This window comes from Mangifera indica, chromosome 11, assembly GCF_011075055.1.
Source record: "Mangifera indica cultivar Alphonso chromosome 11, CATAS_Mindica_2.1, whole genome shotgun sequence".
Classification (NCBI taxonomy): Eukaryota; Viridiplantae; Streptophyta; class Magnoliopsida; order Sapindales; family Anacardiaceae; genus Mangifera; species Mangifera indica.
Genome location: NC_058147.1, coordinates 3,754,228 through 3,775,251, shown reverse-complemented (window position 1 = coordinate 3,775,251; position 21,024 = coordinate 3,754,228). Strand labels below are relative to the sequence as shown.

The 21,024-nt window shown below is 32.8% G+C and overlaps 2 protein-coding genes and 1 pseudogene across 6 annotated transcripts; 2 read left to right on the top strand and 1 right to left on the bottom strand.

The window, feature by feature from the left end:
* Positions 1-3,671: 3,671 nt before the first annotated feature.
* Positions 3,672-4,886, top strand: LOC123229634 (annotated as a pseudogene).
* Positions 4,887-9,774: 4,888 nt separating this feature from the next.
* On the top strand, positions 9,775-11,088 carry LOC123229200. 2 transcript variants are annotated; one of them, XM_044654847.1, is made up of 3 exons: positions 9,775-9,927; positions 10,164-10,577; positions 10,651-11,088. In XM_044654847.1, exons 1-3 carry the CDS (start codon positions 9,856-9,858, stop codon positions 10,858-10,860), a joined length of 696 nt encoding a protein of 231 aa, XP_044510782.1. In that variant the 5' UTR covers positions 9,775-9,855; the 3' UTR covers positions 10,861-11,088. The 2 variants fall into 2 exon arrangements, with proteins under 2 accessions (XP_044510782.1, XP_044510783.1); XM_044654848.1 differs by having other exon boundaries at positions 9,800-9,927; positions 10,185-10,577.
* A 495-nt stretch (positions 11,089-11,583) lies between these two features.
* LOC123229199 (CSC1-like protein RXW8) lies at positions 11,584-19,373 on the bottom strand. 4 transcript variants are annotated; one of them, XM_044654845.1, is made up of 12 exons: positions 18,947-19,373; positions 18,070-18,371; positions 17,522-17,668; positions 17,066-17,129; positions 16,736-16,945; positions 16,371-16,565; positions 15,087-15,385; positions 13,904-14,180; positions 13,341-13,619; positions 12,297-12,530; positions 12,007-12,220; positions 11,584-11,919 (listed from the first exon to the last, which is right to left on the bottom strand). In XM_044654845.1, exons 2-12 carry the CDS (start codon positions 18,336-18,338, stop codon positions 11,900-11,902), a joined length of 2,208 nt encoding a protein of 735 aa, XP_044510780.1. In that variant the 5' UTR covers positions 18,339-18,371; positions 18,947-19,373; the 3' UTR covers positions 11,584-11,899. The 4 variants fall into 4 exon arrangements, with proteins under 4 accessions (XP_044510780.1, XP_044510779.1, XP_044510776.1 ...); XM_044654844.1 differs by having other exon boundaries at positions 18,070-18,659; positions 18,947-19,372; XM_044654841.1 differs by having other exon boundaries at positions 18,070-18,468; positions 18,947-19,372.
* Between the last annotated feature and the right edge of the window lie 1,651 nt (positions 19,374-21,024).

Genomic DNA, 21,024 nt, shown 5'->3' with positions numbered 1-21,024 from the left:
TTTCCGTCAACCTATTTCATTTTCTTTCTACGTCTCTTTAACAAACGATTACCTAACATATCATGCATACTACCGTTATATACGTATTCTTGGATCATGACCATATCATCCATCATCTTTGTTAAACACATGTATCGTTATTAAAAAAAAAAAAAAACTAATCACTTCATCCAGTCATTCTTTTAGATTAGCACAGCACATAGAAGCCAGTCAAAGCCATCGTAACAAGACTGGAAATCTCTCCTGCTTGGATTCCAATGCAAGCAGATTGGAATCCGGAATTGCACTGTCTGAATGCATCATCGGTAGCCGGAATTGCACTCTAAATCAAGGTAAATATCTCTCTCAAAACTTAGATAAGAACAAAGTAAAGAAAATATGAGATACGATTCCTCATCCAATGATAACATGTATTTATAAATCTTTTTTATATAACAGATTGAATACACATGCACAATTGTACATCGTTTTAAATATTCTAATATGATATTTATCTACTTGGTTGACGTAGTTTCAAATGAATAGATATACATTTTTTCTACATAGATCACTGTTTGAATGCATTATCAGTAACTGGAATTGCACTCTAAATGAAGGTAAATATCTCTCTCAAAACTTAGATAAGAACAAAGTAAAGAAAATATGAGATACAATCCCTCATCCAACGATAACATGCATTTATAAATCTTTTTTCTATAATAGATTGAATAAATATGCATAATTGTGCATCGTTTTAAATATTCCAATATGACACTTATCCACTTGGTTGACGTAGTTTCAAATGAATGGATATATATTTTTCATATCAAACTATTTATCAGCTAAAAATTTCATAATACATGTCCAAATCAAGACTTATCCTATGCCACACTCAAATACAACTACAAAAACATGTAAAAAGATTATTTTGCCCTTTTGGGAGGAGAATTCATTATTTTTCTGCATATCCTAAACAAAATGAAATGGCATATAGGTTTTCTTGTCCTTACACACACTACCACAATGGCAAAATTAATAAAAATCACAAGCATCTAATAGAGACAAGCCTAACCCTCACAGCACAAGCAAACATGCGTTTAGAATACTGGTGGGAAGTTTCTCTAACACCAACATAGCTGATTAATATGATATCTACTTCAGTCCTTGACAACATATCTCCTCTAGAGAAGATAACTCAAAACAAACTTGACTATAGCTTTCTAAGATGCTTCATGTGTATATGTTACCCAACCTAAGAGTATATAACAAACACAAATTTGACTTTCACTCTAGCAAGTGCACATCCATTGCTTATGCTCCTCAACACAAAGCTTTTTATATGCTTGCACAAGTCAGGTAAGGTGTACAATGAAACAGATGTCACCAGTATGTGCCTAGTGATGCTCCAATCAACATTGTTTATTTAGAAGAGTTATAAAGGAGTTTCCTCTTATAAATTTGCTGTTTTGTTTCTAAACGGGTAATTTAAAAAATAAGGAGACATTAATTAAATAACTAATAGCTATTAAAATGGTGTAATTGGGCTTTTTAGGTTTATAGGTTTTTTAAGTTTGAATGGCTTTTGGGCTTAAGTGTTACTAAAAAAGTTTTATGACTTTTCTCCTTTAAAAGTTGTAAAGAATTATTTATCAATGGATTGAACTAAATACTTGTGTGCTTTCTTATTAATTGAGTTTGCGCAATATATTGTGGGTTTGGGATGTTGCATCCCTAACATAACCAATAGGATGCAAATAGATATACAAAATCAAATATGATGTTGATTGGAGCATCACTAGACAAAGACTGGTCAAGGGGTTCTTGTAAACTACTAGAGTACACAACTTCAAAACCTTCATCCATGAGGTTAATGTAAACACCATCATTTTCGATACATATCGGACATGAAGAGGGAGCAAGAGAAGGAGGAAAGAAGATGATTGATTAGATCTTATGCTTAAGTCATAAGAGTAATGCTAGGATTGCAAAAGAAGTTGGAGCTTGTCCCATTTGTCTTAGGAAGATGAAGAAAGGGCGAAAGATATTTACAGTTTAAGCAGATGGTTTAAGTAATATTGTTCAATTGCTCTCTATTGGTGAAAATTGTAAATTTAATGGTCCACAAACAGTGTGTATTGCACCATTAAAATTGTTTTGGTAGAAAGTTGTGATTGCAATAGGTTACATGAAAATTATTTGTACATAAGGGTTTGAGTTAAACTCTAATGAAGAAATATTTAATTTTAATGGAAAACAAAAAAATGTTGTCATAAGAAATTAACCAATTATATATTGGTCCAAAGTAAGAATCAGATCTTATTTGGAATTGATCACCTCAATTCTTACCTAGAATTGAGGATAAGAGGGTTCGATTTTAATTTCTTTTTTTAAAAGTCCACTCATAATATATCTTATTCCACCTAGTATGTCCAAACACATTGAAGTTTTCAAGGGATATGGTTACCAATGGAGAAATTATAACTCAGCACATTCTATCCCAGGAATAGATTGTCTAACATCTTTATACAACTCGTATGAGTGAATAATTTGGATACCTTCAAAATAAACTCAAATTTCTTCGAAGAGACTTTGGTTTGAGGATGCATGTGAAAGAATAATCGAAATGAACCAAATGACAACAATAATATTATATACATAACTTTTGTTTACAACTTTATGCACAAATAATAATGTGTCATTATGTGATTAGATATTATTTTATCTTTAATTTTTAACTATTTAAAAACATGATGATAAGTTGTTGTTTGTGTATATAGTACTACTCAAATGACAAAGCAACAACAAGACAGTACAACATTTTGAGGTCCTGCAGCAAATCATTCTATATATTGTATGTATATATAGACCTGATCAATTATGAAACAAGTAGCAAACTTGTAGCGCATTACCCACTTTTGAAGGAAAAATATTGCAATTATTGTGAAGTTTATTCCTCAGCTTTTGTTGGTCTTTTGGTCACCTACCAAAAAGGACATTTCCCTTCAATTTTCCACATTGTTCAATATCTCCAAGTGCATTCTCCTTATTAGTTCTTCTAGAACTCTACTAGTTTAAACCTTGCTACCATCCCTATATGGATTTGACCTTTTTCTCCATTTCAACAATGTTAATAATATTTCATTCATTTCTGTTGAATGCCAGTTTAAGAGGTCCCCGTTTTATGATTGGACGTTTCTTGACTCTCTTTCAGACACAGTATGAAAATTCTATGGTACTTACACATAACATACATGAGAGAAAATTTCGTTGCTGATTAACTTTTTATGATGCTCTCTAGGTTGAATTCCTAAAGGTTGGATAGATTGAATATAATAACAATAACAATAGTAGATATGAAGGCATAACGAATCACACTATACACTGATTCTATTCATGTGTCAAAATCTGTCACACCATTGTTAGGAACATTGGAGAGTTACAGTTCCAAGAAAAACAGTAGCCCTTTATAAATCAATTGATTCTTGACCATGAAAGACAAGAAGAAAAAACCCTACTTTCTGTTCTGGCATTTTCAATTTCTCGAATTTTCTATATAAATGATCAGAGACCTATGTCTTTTTGGCACAAAATCACGCTTATCCTCTTCCATCTTTTATAATTATATATATACACTCCTCTCTCTCTCTCTCTCTCTCTCTTATAATTATTGTTATCAAATAACAAATATCAACAGTGGAGAGTAGTGCTCAAAGTAACAAAGAAGAAGTATGGGGAGAGCTCCTTGCTGTGACAAAGAAAACGTGAAGAAAGGCCCATGGTCACCAGAAGAAGATGCCAAACTGAAGTCCTACATCGAGCAGCATGGGACTGGTGGTAACTGGATCGCTTTGCCACAGAAAATCGGTACTGAAACCTTTTTCTTTATATATATTTTGATCAAATCAATCTTATAATTACTCTATGGTTGCATTTGCATCAGGTCTCAAGAGATGTGGCAAGAGCTGCCGCTTAAGATGGTTAAATTATCTTCGCCCCAATATCAAGCATGGAGGATTCTCAGAAGAAGAAGATAGCATAATCTGTAACCTCTATATCAGTATCGGCAGCAGGTACTAATTTGGTTCTTCAATCACTTATTGGCTATCTTCTTCTATCAATATTAAGATTTTTATCCAATTTATTGATGATTAAAACATTATTTGCAAGAATAGGTGGTCAATTATTGCAGCACAGTTACCAGGGAGGACTGATAATGATATAAAAAACTACTGGAATACTAGGCTGAAGAAGAAGCTTCTTGGTAAGCATCGCAAAGAACAGCAGGCTCGTAAAGGTTGCAACCTTAAGCAAGATCAGATGAAGAGAGGAAATAAAAATTCCATTCCCATGGCTCCTGATAACAATAATAACGAGAGCCCTTACTGGCCAGAGCTGCCTGTGCTGGCACCAATACCGTACTCAAATGAAGAAAACCGCTTTAACGATCACGAAGCTATCAGAAAGTTTCTTATCAAGCTTGGAGGAAGATTTTCTGAAGATGATCAGCATGTACACAATAGGACAAGCTCTCAGTTTCCAGTTGACATGTATCCAAATCCACAATTTTTTGAGCAATCCCTCAGTATGCCCTCTTCTTCTTCAACGGATGGAACTGATTCAGCTGCCAACAAACAATATCTGGCAAACCCTTGGAGAAGATGGTAAACAGAACCGCAGCGCTGCAAGATCAAAACAATTTGCAGGCGGACCTTGGAGAAATGGTAAACAGCAACCCAGAAAGGTTAAACCATGGGGTTCTTTTATGGGGACATTTGATGAACAACATAACTGTATGGCTTCTCGTGAAGACCATTGGATGGGGTGATGAGAGCAATTGGGTTTACTCTTCTGTTGGTCCCAACTATGAAGATATACAACAATGGAGCCACACCAATATGCGACAATGACTTGAGGAATCTCTGGAACAAAGTAATAAATGTAAATGGTTATAGTTTCAATTGTAGCTGAATAGGAAGACTGGTGTTGGAATCTCAGAGGCACTTTAAATTTATTTTTTGACTTATTTCTTTCGTATGTTTAAACTGGTAATAATGACTGGATTCATGTTAAATGGCTTTTGCATTATAGTGCAAATTACTCACTTATTTTTTGAATGACAAAATTTCTTATGAAGATGGTAATTAGGGAGTTGGAATTTCATGTTTATATGTGTTATTAACTTAAGTATAACACTATTGGTAAGAGTAATTACTGGTTATTTTGGTTGATATGTTCGGGAGCTCTCTATGTACACTATCATGTATGGGCATATGATAGAAGTTGCATTATTGGAGATGATACCATGTATATGTTGTTGGCTTGTTGTTCTTGAACACTATCATGATGGGAACCATGATAGACCTTCATGCGGAGATGAGGTTATGTTGTTGGCTTCTTGTTGTGTTGGTCTTTCCATTTTACATGGTTTATAAACTATCATTCTCATTGGGAGGAGAAGCGTAGACTATTTTTGGATCCTTTTACCAAGGCCAATTTATATATTTTTGCTAATATATACATATACTTACCAGAGATGAATACTATATATTATAGGAAAATATTGAAACTTATCTGAGAAAAGAAATGATAATATCTCATTAGTTATCTTTAGTTTAGAAAAATACATAATTTATTTTATTTTAGTTTATAAAAATAAGTTTATTTAATTTATTTATACGTATAGTTTTACTTTTACATTATAAAGGAAAAATACTTAGTACTATTAATTTTAATTTCAAAAAAAAAAACAAAGTATGATAGATCTGTTTTGAATTTGTACAGAGAAATGCAGTCAAGTACTTAACCTATATTAGGTTGAAGTAGTTTAAATTGTTAGTTGCAGAGCTTGATTATATGAAATGAGAAGACCAGCTGTAAAAATCTATGCCTTGTTTAGTTTGAAGTAGTGTTTGGGAAGGTCAAAGAGATCTCCTTTTTAGCTGACTAAAAATAATGATCCAGTTGATTACAGTTGTATAATGATTATAATTAAACTGATGTCTTTGTCTTGAAAATGCAAGCCCTAGAATTGGTTGACATTACTCCTGAAACTGGTATATGTTTTTGTCAAGCTGCCTATTGCAATTTAACTTTGGTCCCTTGTAAAACAAACAAAAACAATAAGTCAATACTCATACTACTTACCACCACATTGTTAATTTCTTCACAGTCTCTATTTCTGGTCATAAAAATTAAAGCATGCAAGAATTATATATATGTTTCTCTTTTGTCAATTATACTATATGGGGTTGAATTTGAATCAAATCGATCTCGAATTGGCCTAAGCTCGAGCTCTGCTTGATTTAAGTATAGATAAGCTTGAGTTTGAGTTCATTATGCTCACCTCAAAGTTGTTCAAGTTTGACTCACTTATAAGGAGTCAAGATCAAGTTCAAACTTAAACTGAGCTTCATTTGGCTAATTGATCAAAACAATATTATTTTAGTTTATTCATATCAAAATTTTTTATGTTTTTGAGCTTGATGAGTTAAATAATCTAAAGCTTGAACTCAAGCTCAAAGTCACAAATATCTAACTTTTAAGCTATTTTCGAGTTTGAATAAACTCAACTCAATCCAACCCTAGTAAGGTACGTGTGAAACTGATCTGGATTGTCTTCCCACTTAATTTGACATGTGAGAGTTCTTCTTCTTCTTTTTCTTCTTTTTCCTTTTGGTAATTGAAGGTCTTTCATTTGTTATGGCTTACTAATTAAACACAAAGAACAAATGTGTTTTCGACTACATTTTCATGAGTAAAGCAGGATGCCCTATACTGGAATATGTCATAAGTTTGAATCAATAAAACTATACGTATCCATTTTAAATATATATTTTATATATATTATCATATAACTGAGTTATTTTAAATTAAAAATAAAATTATAATAAATCACATCATAAAATATATAAGTATATAATAATTTATATATTCAAAATAGATATCAGCAAATATAATGTTTCTATATAGCGCATGATCTTAATTATTGATTTTAAAAACAATTATATTAATATTAATAATGTGAAAAGTAAAGCAAGGAGGAATATCCAGAGGAAGAAGAAGCACAACAGAAGCAACCAAGATTTCAAAAAAGTTGACTTTATTAGCAGCACAATGACGATAATAAAACACCTAAAGCCATCCGTAATTGAGGTAGCTGCGCCTCATCCCTGACAACAACCAAACGACGACTAATTCCTCATTAATTTGTTTGTTATATTAAATGATAATGACACTTAATAAATAACATGATTAAGTCTCTTAATCTTGTCCTACTGGCACCCTTTAATGCAAAATTAATTTAATATTTCCTTGTTTAACTAAAACAAGAAAATAAACTTCGGTAGCTGGCGTGGAACGTGGCATTATTTTACAGAAGATGATGACGAACTGGTGGCTCTTGATATCTTGCATGCAGTTATCACTTAAATAAATTGACACGTTTATACAGAACCTCGGCAGCTCGAGCCAACCAATGATTCTTTCCATTTACTTTTCTCCTAGGTAGCACGAAAACGAAAACGTGAAAACGAAAACGTGAAAACGTGGAAACGTGAAAATGAAAATATGGAAACGTATTTTCTTAAAAAAGTAGGAAACGAAAATATAGGAAAATGTGTAAATATAAAAAATATAGTTTTTTTTTTATAAGTATGAAATTTTTATAAAAAATATAATAACCTATATTTTAATTAAAAAAATACAATAATTGATTTTTACAAATTATAAAATTGTTCGATTAAATTATATAAAATCAAATATTCAATTATTATTAATAAAATAAATTATGAATTATAATTACAAATTATATTCATGATATATATATATTCCAAAAATTAATCAAATTGCATTGATATAATATATATATATATATATATATATATATATATATATATATATTAGGGGGAATAGGGCAAATAATTTAATGTTTTAAAATATATTTTATAATAAATTAGAATTCCAAGGTTGAGGTTGACACAACTGGAAGAAAGCATGCATTGACGGCAAAGGCTAATGGAGTCTAATTCTACTTTGAGCAAAAGACAGGCTAATGTAGAGTATATATAATAATTTAACATATGTTTTATAATAAAATAAAAGTCTTGGGAAACTAACAGATCTTGGAAAGCTAACAAATCTGGAAGACGAAGCAGAATTATAATCTTGGCCCAGAGATGCATTAATTCAAATCTATATAAATTAATTTATATCATAGAAGGGCAAGAAAACTCATACTTTTTTCACAGAGATTTGTTTCTTCCAGCCAGTGTTTCAGAGAAGAAGAAGACGCCCAGGACAGCAAAGAAGAGAAGAAGACACCCAGCAGAAGAAGAAAACGCCCAGTAGATTGACGGCAAAGGAGATTGACAGTAAAGAAGAGAAGACGCTCAAAAAACTATTATACACAGAAAACTATTTTTGTTATTTATTTTCAAAATCTTTTTAGAATCCATTTAAGATGCAGTTTCAGAATCCTGGTATGCATAGGAAATTCTTTAGGTTAAGAAACGTGTTTCCCTTTTATTTAAAATTACCGAAACAGCCCCGAAACGTTTCATATCAGTTTTCGGCCGTTTCGGAAACCGAAACATTTCGGATTCGTGCAAACGCACACTGCTATGCGTTTCCGTGCTTCTTAGCTTTTCTCTTCTGCCGTCATCTTTTCTCAGCCGGAATTAACTAGGGCTAGCGTGTCATCAGTTCTCTCAAATTTTTCAAGTTTTAAGTCAAAAACTCTGAACTGTAAGTTGACCAAATTAAAATCATATCTATCATTTAATGTGTAGGGTTGATATAACTCAGATTGATTTGAAATTATTTAATATTTTTATTCATTTAAATATTTTTAGTATTTTAATTTATATATCAAATTATTTTAATATATTATCAATAAAACACATAAAATAATATGTTATCTAATTTATAAATTGTCTAAAAATTATATATCAAAATTTTAAAAACATATCAATAATTTTAATAACTAGATCACATTTTTAATATATAATAATAAAATAAAATTTTTAATAAAAAATAAGAATAATATAAGTAATTACAACTATATAAAAATACAATTATATATAATCTATAAAAATTTCAACTTTCTTTTGTTAGCCAGGGAATCTCGTCCGTGTTGGTTGAACAAATAAACCTTAGAACAAAATGTCAGACCTATAACCACTGTATCAGGTAAGTCAGGATTTCACAAGCGTAATAAAGACTTGAATCCAAGTCTTCTCCTTATAAATTTTAATGTTTTACTAGTTTTGTTAACACTTAGGGTTAAAATTTCAATTATGGTTGATAATTTTCCTTTAACATTTATTTAATTTATTCTTAACAAATTCTACTAAAATAATATTTTTTTAAACATTTTGATCAATTCAGGTTTCTTATGTCAACCCTAAAAAAACCTAATTTAGTTTCAAGTCATGTCATGTTAATTTGAGTTAAATTTTGTGTAAGAAAAACTCAACTCTAATTTTTTTTTTTTTTTCATATTATATCAAGTTAAAGGCTCGTGTTGAAAATTATCAACTCTAAAATTCACTGCACATTTTATTTCACATAACCAGAATAAAATTAATACTTGTTGTAAATTGTTTTACTTATAAGAAGGACAAGAAGCATATAATAACCGTTAATCCATACCACTTTTTTAATTTACAACACTAAAATGTCATTAAAAATAAAATAAAATGCGTGAGAATTAAGAAGGATTTGATAGAGCTGGAAACGTTAGGTCTCCTAATACAAGCCCATGCGTCTAGTGGGCTAGATTATTAAGGTTTGGGCTTTCAGGTTCTTTTTTAAAATAGGGCAGATAGTTTTCGGGCTGGAGCCCAATCTACATGTCCATCAACCTGATAAACCCTAGAGATGGCAGGCTCAGTGATGCCGTCAATGGCGCTCCCGCCGTCCACTATATGGTATTCCACTCCGAAGTTTCAGGTACGCACTCTTGCTGTCTTCATATTGAACTAAAGGCTTAATGAGTTAATTTCACACTAGGTTCTCTCCCATCAGCCCTTTTAATTTTTTTATTTTCCGATCCATCTAGAAGTCGTTGATATGATGATCTATTTTGAATTTTACGAATGTAGACTTAATTTTGGGATTCATCATGTGAATTGTAAGGATATTTGTTAAGAGCTGGTTTTTTTTTTTTTCTATCTTTTTACTTACAGATTAAACTGTGTAAATATCAGAATTCTCAAATCCAATGGGGTTCACTGTGCTGTGCCCATCATCACCATCCCAAACTCCAGGGGAAAGTAATGATGACACAAATGGGTGAACCAAATAAGGTGAGCTTGCAAATGGGTATTATTAAGGAGAGGTTATGGAAAGTGGTTCCTGAGTCGGTGAAAGATTTTCCATGGAAGAAGGCCGAGACTGTAGTTTTAAAGAAAATGGTTCTTCTTGGACACAAGGCATTGAAGTGGTCACTTGTTGCATTGTTCATTTTTAACCTTTTACCAGATGCTTTATTTTCCATTTCCCAAAACCAAGAATTGGTGATGCCATTGGGTCTGGCTGTTGGCTGTTTTCTGTCTGACTTCTTGAGGGATACGTTACAGGAATTGTTTAGCAGATCAGAGGTATAATCAGTGTTTTAATATTTGTATGTTTATATATGCTGCAGGTTTGTAAATTTCTTTTTGCTGCTCACAGGGAGTAGGTTTGCAGCAGCATCTTTTGAGCATCGGTTTCTTCTTTGCTCTTGTAAAGTTTATGTCTGCATATTTTTCACTTCCAACGAGAGTATTTCTATTGCATGTTGCCAACGGTGGTTTAATGCAAGTTTTGTGGCAGTGGAGAAATTTAGTGGAAAAAAATGATGATGGCAATGGAGTGAATTCCATCTCTAACCAAGATGCCTAATTGGCCACAAATGCTGAATATAGATTCGGTTAGATTTTTGCTGCTGTACATTGATCATATTTCATCAAACTTTGCTGTGATTCTGAGAAGTTGAAATCTAGAAGTTTGAGTTTCTGCTTTGTACTTTGATAACATACTATATCTATGTCTCTGCTGCTTCTTCCCAAGTGCAGGGTGACTATTTTCTTTTTATTTCTATAAGAACCTCCATCTTCTTTCACTGTGCCATATGTAAGCGTTGATGAAGGCATTGACAGAGAAGGGAACTAATAGATCTTCCGCAAGTCAGTCAGGGGTGTTCAAAATTATTTGAAAACTGAATTGAATGACAAACCGATCCAAAAAAGGCATGGTTACCCGGGGTGCATGATTACCCAGTTTTTTACACCCCTGACGGCAGTTATTAGTCATCATTCTGTTAATATGAACTTAGCAGTCTGTATATGTAAGTTTTGGAAAAAGGCATTTGGCACTTTCATGCTTGAATTGGTAATTTTCAAGTCATTTTAAGTAGTTATTATGCATGATATAAACCTTACGCTTATTAGGAAGACTTAGGCTAATTAGAACTACAGTTCACAGAGTTAATTTACTTAAATTACAAGTTCATTCTCCGATCTGTTATCAAATGAAAACTTAGTAACATCTCTGGAGCTTGTTCAGAGCTTGCGTCAAAATCATTGTCCCTTCTATTCATCTATTCTAGTTCAGAGTTCAACTACATAGTATAAAAGAGTTTCCTCTTACCATTTCCTTACACACACTTACAGGAAAATCTGGATATACAAATAAATATAAATATAAAAGGCAATGAAGAAAAAGAACCTATTTGCACCTGGTGCTACCGTCCGTACATGGCCTTAACACATTCTGCGATAGTAATTCTTCAAAACACTAGTACAAACAAGGACCATCACCAGATTTTTTGGTTTGAAGGGTCTGGTTTAAAGTCCCATTAGGTTTCGTATTTTGAAATTAATGTAGTTTCATGTTCCATGAGCTCCACTTTTAGAATATCGATGAACAAACCAATATCCATCTACGAGGCTATTTCATTCACTGCAAAATAAAAACCATAAGACAGCCAGTAATTTTCTATTTTGATTCCAGACAGCTTTAGTGTATTTTGAAAAAGGTAAATCAAACCTGGCTGCGGCACTGCCTCTGAATCTGGAATGCTTTCCCTGGCCTCGGTACAATTTGTATGTACATCTTTACAGGAGTTCTCATTATGATTCTTATGTGCAGCTTTACACAATTTCCGACTTAACTGGAACTTGGGATAGGCAGATTGCAGTTGTTCGTAAATTTCTTCCATCCTCCCATCCTGCTGATCTCGTCGATCCATGTCCATAAAAACCTATAATGACTAAAGTCATTAAACTTGGCACACAAAAAGAAAGAGAAAGAGAGGGATAAGCATTGCTAATGCAAACCTGAGCAGCAAGCTGCTTAAAAGTTGGAGAAAAACGCTGACTACAATAAGCATTAAATAGAAGAGTTCCAATAATCAGTGGAATAGTGAAACCAGATGCAACCGGTGACCGTTTCAGCCCAAAGACTCCAAGAGCTATAATTTGGGTCAAAACAAGTGAAAAAATTGTTGCTTTGTGAGCAATACGCCAATACTGCCCCCCACTTTCATAATTTTTTATATAGACGTTGATAATCTGAAAGATAAATATTAAGAATAATAAACAAACATAAATCTTTAGAGAGAGAAAAAAAAAAGAGTATGACAACAATCGATAGCAACACGTCATTTGTTCTAGACAGTCCCAACATTTTACTCCCAGACCAGAGAAAGTGACATAAAAGTGAATGGGGTACTTGCACCTTAAAATGTATTTCTAACAAAAAATCTTAAAGCTGTTCACATCATTGAATTACTCTAGGAAGTTGGGCTCAATTAGCTCTTTATGCTTCAGGAAGTACCATGAATTTGCTAAAGTTTCAATCATTAACTGAATTTTGTAGACTAAAGAAGGAACTTTTAGGTGACCACTGAGAAGTTTAAAAAGTAGAAAACATTATTAAGCATCACTTCAGCATCAAGTGGCACTTCATATTATCAACATTTTGGCATTTGTTTATACTTAAGCATATTGGAGTTCATTCATATTTCATTCCTGGAAAAAGACAAAATTAAGAGTATCAGCACATCTCTCCTAAAAGAATACCAAAACTTTATGACTAATGACCTAGAGACAGCCAGCTAAATAACTAATATTTAACAACTCAAAATCATGTTTTCTAACAGACGCATCTAACAAGTTTGGTATGTCCAAAGCCACCAAGCCCAACTCCATACAGCCACAGGAGAATATTCAAATATGGAAATTTAGTGACTTGAAGGGTAAATGCATAAACACTCTGAAGGGACAAAATGATTAAATCTTTAAAGACTCCTAGGAGACTATTCTTGCACACAAAGAACAGTTCATACAGGAAGAAGCAAAGCATTGATCAGAAATACAGACCTGGTTTCGATATATGAAGTAAGCAAGTACAAAGTATATCAGTAACAAGGGCAATATTAGGGGTGCCAATATTGAACAGACAAAGCCAATGAGTCCAAACAGAAGCACTCTTGGAACTTCTGTATGATAAGGGAAGGACAAAGTGCAATCAGGTGGATCTTCTTTCATTTGGAGTATAAATTTTTTCAAAATGTTGCACAGAAGAAGAAAAGGTTGCATAATTTCCACTGATAAACTCGCCCACCCTGAAGTTAAAACGTAAGTCATGAAGAAGGTAGCCTGCAGATATTCATGCACCAATGTTATAATTTGAATTAATTTTGAAATGTTACAGCTATGTGGGAAAAAATGAAGGAAATAGAAGTTTCCTTTCTTGTGAAGATTTAAAATTTAAGAATGGGCTCAAAATCTCTCAATAACTTCATGAAGCCTTGTTACAAAGGTTGATTATGAGTAACCCAAAACAAGAACTAAGCTCACTCAAGATTATGCAGTAATGTAGCATAATTAGAATGTATTGAATATAAATCCAAATATTCAAGTAAAAACCATGGCAACAGCACCTGGTTTGGCACAGCTTCAGCAAGATGTCTGGGTACGTCCTTTACACTTGAAAAAACACTCAATTGAGCAATAATGGACCCTGATAAGATGTTGACAAAGAAAACATTCCAAATTGTGAAGTACAACACTTTGATGCATGTACTCTTTTTCCTCCCACTATGAGAGACAGCGCCCTCAAAGGTTGAGAATAGCATCATTGTTGGTGGAACAGCATACATAAACAGAATCAATATGACACTTGGCAGATAACCAGTTACCACCTGTGACACATATTTCCTGCATATAAGCACAAGGTAAGTTCAGAAGCTCTGTGTCTTACATCATATCCTCTCAGCTAAACTATCTCATGTTTTTCTCTAGAAAGTATGACAAGTTGGGAAAAGGAGAGCAAAGAATCCATGATATTCAATAAGGCTTCTCATTTCAATAAGTGTAATGTCTTCCATGCCTATCGTTTTCATAAATAAAATAACAAGTCATTTAGAGAACAAAGGAAAACCCAAAAGTCTATAAGGTTCTGGCAGCAGAGTCAGCAGCACCATGTAAATACTAATAATAGAAATTACAGAGAAGGATAATACATGTAAAAGAGGTAATATGCTGTATGTACTGATAACTGAAACAAAGCAAAACCAGACACGAAACTTAATTTGACTTAAATTAGCAAAACAGTCCCTACTCAAATAGAAGACTCATGTTCTTATATCCACATATACTACACATGACACGAGGTCCAGAATTCTAGATATGAACATAGTGCCTCTAACACAAAATTCTCCACAGCAAAAATCTTAGTCTAATATTACATCACTAGGTGGCGTTATGTGCTTCACTTATGCCATCCATCCACAGCGCTGAAATGGAAACTAGCATATTCATGCCACATTCATATTAAGCAATTAAGCTAATACTTGGAGTTGGATAGTAACATCAATATTATTTTTCTTATAAAGTTTTCTTTCACCATTCATTAGATTGAGCTGAAACTCTAGGTCAAGTTCTTAAGTGCAGCATGTTTAATTTTGATAGTTTAAGTCAAGTTCTTAAAAACAGCATGTTTAACTTTGACACTTCCTACCATGTGCAACACCAGCAGATAAGACAAAACCAAAGTACATGTTACAGGATGGCCAATAAATACACATAACACTAATACATACATTGTTTCAAACTTTTACTTACTTTTTAAAAAGTCCCCGCAGAAATGGAAGTGCATGCGATAGCTGCTCAAGTTGAGTCAAACCTTGTACAAATGTCACGGGAATAAGAAACACAAACATAAACACAATAGCAGCCAGAAGTATTGCTATTTTGCGAATCCAAAGTTGTTTATACGGTATGCATAGGTTTGACCAATAAACATCACGTGGTTCAGGAGCTATTTTTGTCACCCATAACATGGGATTTGCTGATTGAAGAACCTCTGAAGCAACAATGGCGTCATAGCGAGTTTTAAAGAAAACAAAGGCAGTCGGATACTCCTGTTGGCAGACCAAATTAAGTTACACTACAAAGTTGTCGTCTTCACTAAGCCTGCTATCTCTCAGAAATATATCTCCAGATAGAAAATAAACCACAGAAAACACAAAAAAATAATAAAACCAAAAGAATGATTATAGCTGTGAAAAAGCATCAACAGTATCCTTTATAGATATAAGTATCTGCTACACTAATAGGTCAAACAAACAAACTGAATTATAGAAATTATGTAACTGTCCTGACATGCAGAAATTCATATTTATATTTCATGGTACATACACCACATTTTAGATTAATCTATGAACTACAGAACCTCCTAACCTCTGACTCGGAGAGGACACTAAGATCTATTGATATGATTTGTAACAAATAGCCAACAGGTAAATTAGAAAGATCATAATGTTAACCTGTACAAATATAAACAGACCTGTTTGACAACTAGTCTAATATCTAGCGTTAAATGCTACCAAACAAAAAGCATCACAATGGTGCCCAATCTTGTTAATTAATGGTAAAAATAGTTGTTCACTGAACCTGCAGGGGAAAAAACCAATTTGAAAAATGGTTAAGTACAAGAACAATGTGTTTCTGTCTTTCTGAACCATGAAGTTGTATTGTTACTTATATAATTCTTGATCATCTCAGGAAAAGTATAAATTTTAATTCATAAACTGAAGAAACAACAATATGACCCCTCCCACCCCCAAAAAAAAAAATTTTGAGGAGACAACACTTCAAGAAAGGTATAATGTTAGATTACAAATATCATTGTCCGGCAATTTTATAAGATTAAACTTTTGGATTATAGTTATTTACCACTATCAGATCCGACATGAATGAGAGTTATTCTGTTTGAGAGAGCATGCTAGAATTAAAATATTAGTGTTAGGCCTTTTCCAGCTTAAGCTTTTAGAATTATGGTCATTCAATATTTTAAAATATACAACATTGATGACAATACAGCATGAGTATTTAAACCAATCATACCCGATTTCTTACCTTCTCGGCAGCTGAATCCATAACATCAGATCTGACATTCCCCTTCTGACGCTCTGTTTCATTAGAAAGAATCGTCAAAGGATTTGAAGCTAAAACACAAAGATGACATCGGAATGAATTCCAGTTAGAGTTGTGCTCGGCAGGAACACGCTTAAACACCTTGCAAATCTTTTCTGCATCATTCTGAGCATTGTCAGGGAACAAAATTAGAACATGTCACAAACTCCTGGAAAAATAATTCTCTTCTGTAATTTATAAGAAAACACTTAAACAGTGGGAATCAATCCTTTATCCAAAATATCCTGCAACCATTGTTTAAGTATAGTCTTACTTCACTCAAGGGAGATGCGCACCATTAGTTTTTGAACTGTACCAATCCGATACACCGTTTGATGTGACAAGTAGCTAGATGCATAATAATTCATAAAGTATTCCTTCACTGAGTCACTGTATGATTGTTTTGGAGACCAGGGAATAGCACGAACAAGAACTGTAAAGTAACTTGGATTCACAATAGATCGGGTAATGTGTGCCAACCTCATTTTAGTGATGCTTTTGTATTCCTGAGGGAAGTAGGGATGGTTATAAATTGGTTGAAACATATATTTAATAGGTAGGTAATAGTTAGAAAAACTGTAAGTTCACACAAAGAGATAATACAATCGCTGGTTCTACATTCTTACAAAGTAAAGGAGGAAACAAGCTGAGCAGGATATGATATATAATGCAAGACAATGGACCCAAAGCCTGAAAAAGAAAAACAACCAATGAGTAATCACTATTCCTCTTATGAAGTTCACAACAAAATCACAATGGTCTATTAGCATACATAGAGTAGCAAGGTTTGACATATTTTTCCTACAATTAATATCATTTGTTTTCTCCACACTTTCCTATATCACATGAATAATTTTAAAAAAAAAAAAGAGAGAGAGAGAGGCAGAGACAGAGACAGAGAGAAAGAGAGAAATTCTACAGAATTCCATTGTGAAAACAGAGGAGAACTAGGTCCATATATTCATTTTGAATAGTTCGTGTGTATGCATCATTATGTCAGTAGCTAGAGAATCATTCAATATAAGAATTAAATTACAAATGTTTCTGTAAAGTAGTTTGATAAAAGAAAATATAAATCATACCATTTTGAACCTTCTTTTACATTTGCAATTGTGAATACCTCCAGTGATTCTGAAGGAATTTTCTTATGGATCATGTCTTTCCCATGATAATTCACTGGAAGCACTAGAAAAATGCAAATCACGGCAGCTATGCAGAAGACTCGGATACTGGTGAGAGGAAAAATAGCAGTAGCAATTAGAAAACCACAATGGACAACAGTTGAAACTGACTCTAAAAGCATAAAAACAAGTCTGTGAGTCAACATCAAACAAACCTTAAATAAGATTTTATAGCAGTTCAAAAGTTTGTATTTGCAACAGGAAACTTCTAGGCCAGAAATGCAAAATGTAAGCAGAACTAAAAAATTCACTGAGAAGCTAAATCAGTGGCACACACGTGTACATCACAACCAATGATAGATATAGTACAGAAAAGCAACACGATAATTACATTGCCTTGTCAGCTAAATTAGTAAAAAGAAGACATATCATAAACAAAATCACTCTATAATCACTGAAAATTCAAAAAAAAATTTCAGTGGTTTAGAATTTTTACAGGAGTAACCCACCTGAAAACAAGCATTCTGATAAAAACAACAGCATCCATGCCACCAAGCTCCAATAATTCTTCTTCAGTTGTTTCCCAAGCCTTCAATATCCAACTAGGGGAGGGTACAAATCTCTCCAAGCTGAAATGACCTTTATGTTTGGCAAGCTTCTTACCAAAGTACACACTAACATTGCTTGGTTGTTTCCTCAAGACAGAGTACAGCAAAAACAGCGATACAGATATGGCTATATTAATTCCAGCAGAAGTTAAAAGAGCAGAAAGATTCATCTTTTTCCCCTTCTATCTGAAGCCTTTACAAATCTATGTAATCAAAATATCAGTATAACGTCTTGGCTGCTAAGTTTGTATCTAAGTTTGTTATAACAAAACTCTTCTACGGAATTGAACGTCTTCTAAACTGCAATAAAAACATCATTCTATAAAATATCGGAAATACAACATGCAATTCCTTCCTATAACGTCATGACTTCTAAACTGCTAAGTTTAGAAATCTAAGTAATCAAAACATCAGTATAACGTCATGACTGCTAAGTTTGTATCTAATTTTGTTCTAACAAAACTCTTCTCCGCAATTGAACGTCTTCTAAACTGCAATAAAAACATCATCCTCTAAAATCTCGGAAGTAAAACATGCAATTCGTTCCTATTCAAATGCAGCAAACAACTCTTTTATTATTTACAAATAATTTATTCTTGCCTTGAATTCACCGACTGAATTATAAGCATAAAAACGAAAACTAATCAACTCAATGCAGCATTAAATCAACAGTATAAACCAAGAAACGGAGAAAAAAAACACATAAATGATGGTTTAACAAAACTAAATTCAATTAAAAGCGTAAGAATGCACAAAAGAATCAAGATCAATAACGAACCTGTAAAGTCTTCAGAGCCACCACTAACAATCCAAATTCAGAGACATACAAGTCGAAGGCTTCATCAGAACCAAACAACTCTTTGCTTCTACTTCACATGAACAAATGGCGTTGATTCGAAACGAGATGAATTTAAATGAAAACCTAAACAAAAATTAGAGATTATCTGGGAATAACTTTAAAGTAAGGTATAATATTCGTTAATCGTTATTATAAAGCAACACGCAAATCGTTTTCCAACGGAAGATACGGAGGGAGACACAGAGAACGCCACGCTGTTTGTTCATATATTTGATTTCAGATTTGCTGGACAACGAAAGAACTTTCTAGGCAAGTCAGATTCTGGCGGACGGAACAGCCTACCTATTTTTTTTAAAAACAAGAAACTGTCATTCAACTTTAGTACACTCATTAGATTTGTTTACGTCTGAGTGCGTAATTTTTCCGCGTTTTTAACTCTTGCCCAGGCGGGGTTAGGCGAGTGAGTTGTGACACGTGTTGCCAATTTAAATTTTATTATTTTTCCAAAAAGGTGATCTCCGTTATTGTCGACTCAATCAGCCTTCTTCTCCCTTCCCTTCCCTTCCACCACACATCAATTTTGCCAAAGTCATTACTTCAAAGCTTACTGCATCATTGTTTCAACAAATACCTAATGTTAGATGTCAATGTGTCCAACCAGGTCACATACAACCTGTGTCAATATAATACAAAAAAAGAAAAGAGTCGTATCATATTCATAGGTATAGCTGTTGGACGGTGTTCAAAGCCATAAAATAAGGCATACAGACTAATTCGATATATTACTAAAAAATATTAAAAAATTATAATTTAATAAATCAACCTAATAGGAATCCATGTACACGACCCGATAGTCATGGAGCGTGCACTAAACCTTGTGGTTTCAACCCAACCAGGCACAAAAGGCTCCCAGAGGTGAGTTTTGGAAAGGCTGACACGTGGGCCTGATAAGCGCCGACACCTGTACCTCTACTTTTCATTATTGTAGCGTTCTCTCTCCACCATTATCATGCTCAAAAGTCAACGTTTTTTTTCTTTATACATGATTACTCATTATTTCTTTTTTATCATACTTGAAAATTCCTCTAAGTATTGAATTTGTGAGTTCACAGATTTATTTACTTGATTTTTATTTTTTAAGGATATTTTTCAATTGTGATAATGTGAATGAATATATTAGTAAAATAAACATATTTTGAATTAAATTAAATTATGTATTACCAATTAAAAGCAATTAATAATTTAATGGAGCAACCCGTTTTCCCACGAGACAGAGACAGCTGCCTGCAGGGTGAATCCAAAGGAATCTCTACTGGGCACTCAAAGTGCTGAATGGACCAATACTGGCCCATTAGCTATACGTCACAATTTTGTCTTCCGGTGTATCAAATTTAACTCTACTAACTCCTAGAATGTCTAGATAGTACTAATATTCTGATTTTGTTAAATATTTTTAAAAAAAAAATAAATTCATTTTTATTCAAAAACAAATTGATTAATTCATTCATATGTCTCTTAAATTATATAAAAATTTGGTAATTTTTTGAAAAGTATAGAAATTATTAAAAATCATGTAATAAAGATTATTCAAAGAGTTTGAATTCTATACAAATTTATATTCTACTTTTGTTGTACGTTTTGAAGAAGAAATTAAAATCATTTTTATTTAAAAAAAAAATTAGAGATGGTTTAATATGTATTGTTTATTATATCAAAATTTATTTTATTTATAAATATAAAAATTATTAAAAATTGTGTAATTCCAATGAAGAGCGTAAATTTTGGATAGACTTGATAGCCTAATTTTGTTGAACATTTTAAAGCTAAAGTTGAACTCCATTTTATTCGAAACTTTTCTAAAAATCGTGTATATGCTTATTTGAATGCATCAAAATTTTATGAATTTATAGTGAACACAAAATTTATTAAAAATTGTAACACAACAATTATTCGTCATAACCCTCTCTATCTTTTTTCATCGTAATATCATTGAGTACCAAATAAAATGTCACAAGAAAAGCCAAATCCAAAGAGAGAGTTGAAAACGTCTATGGAAA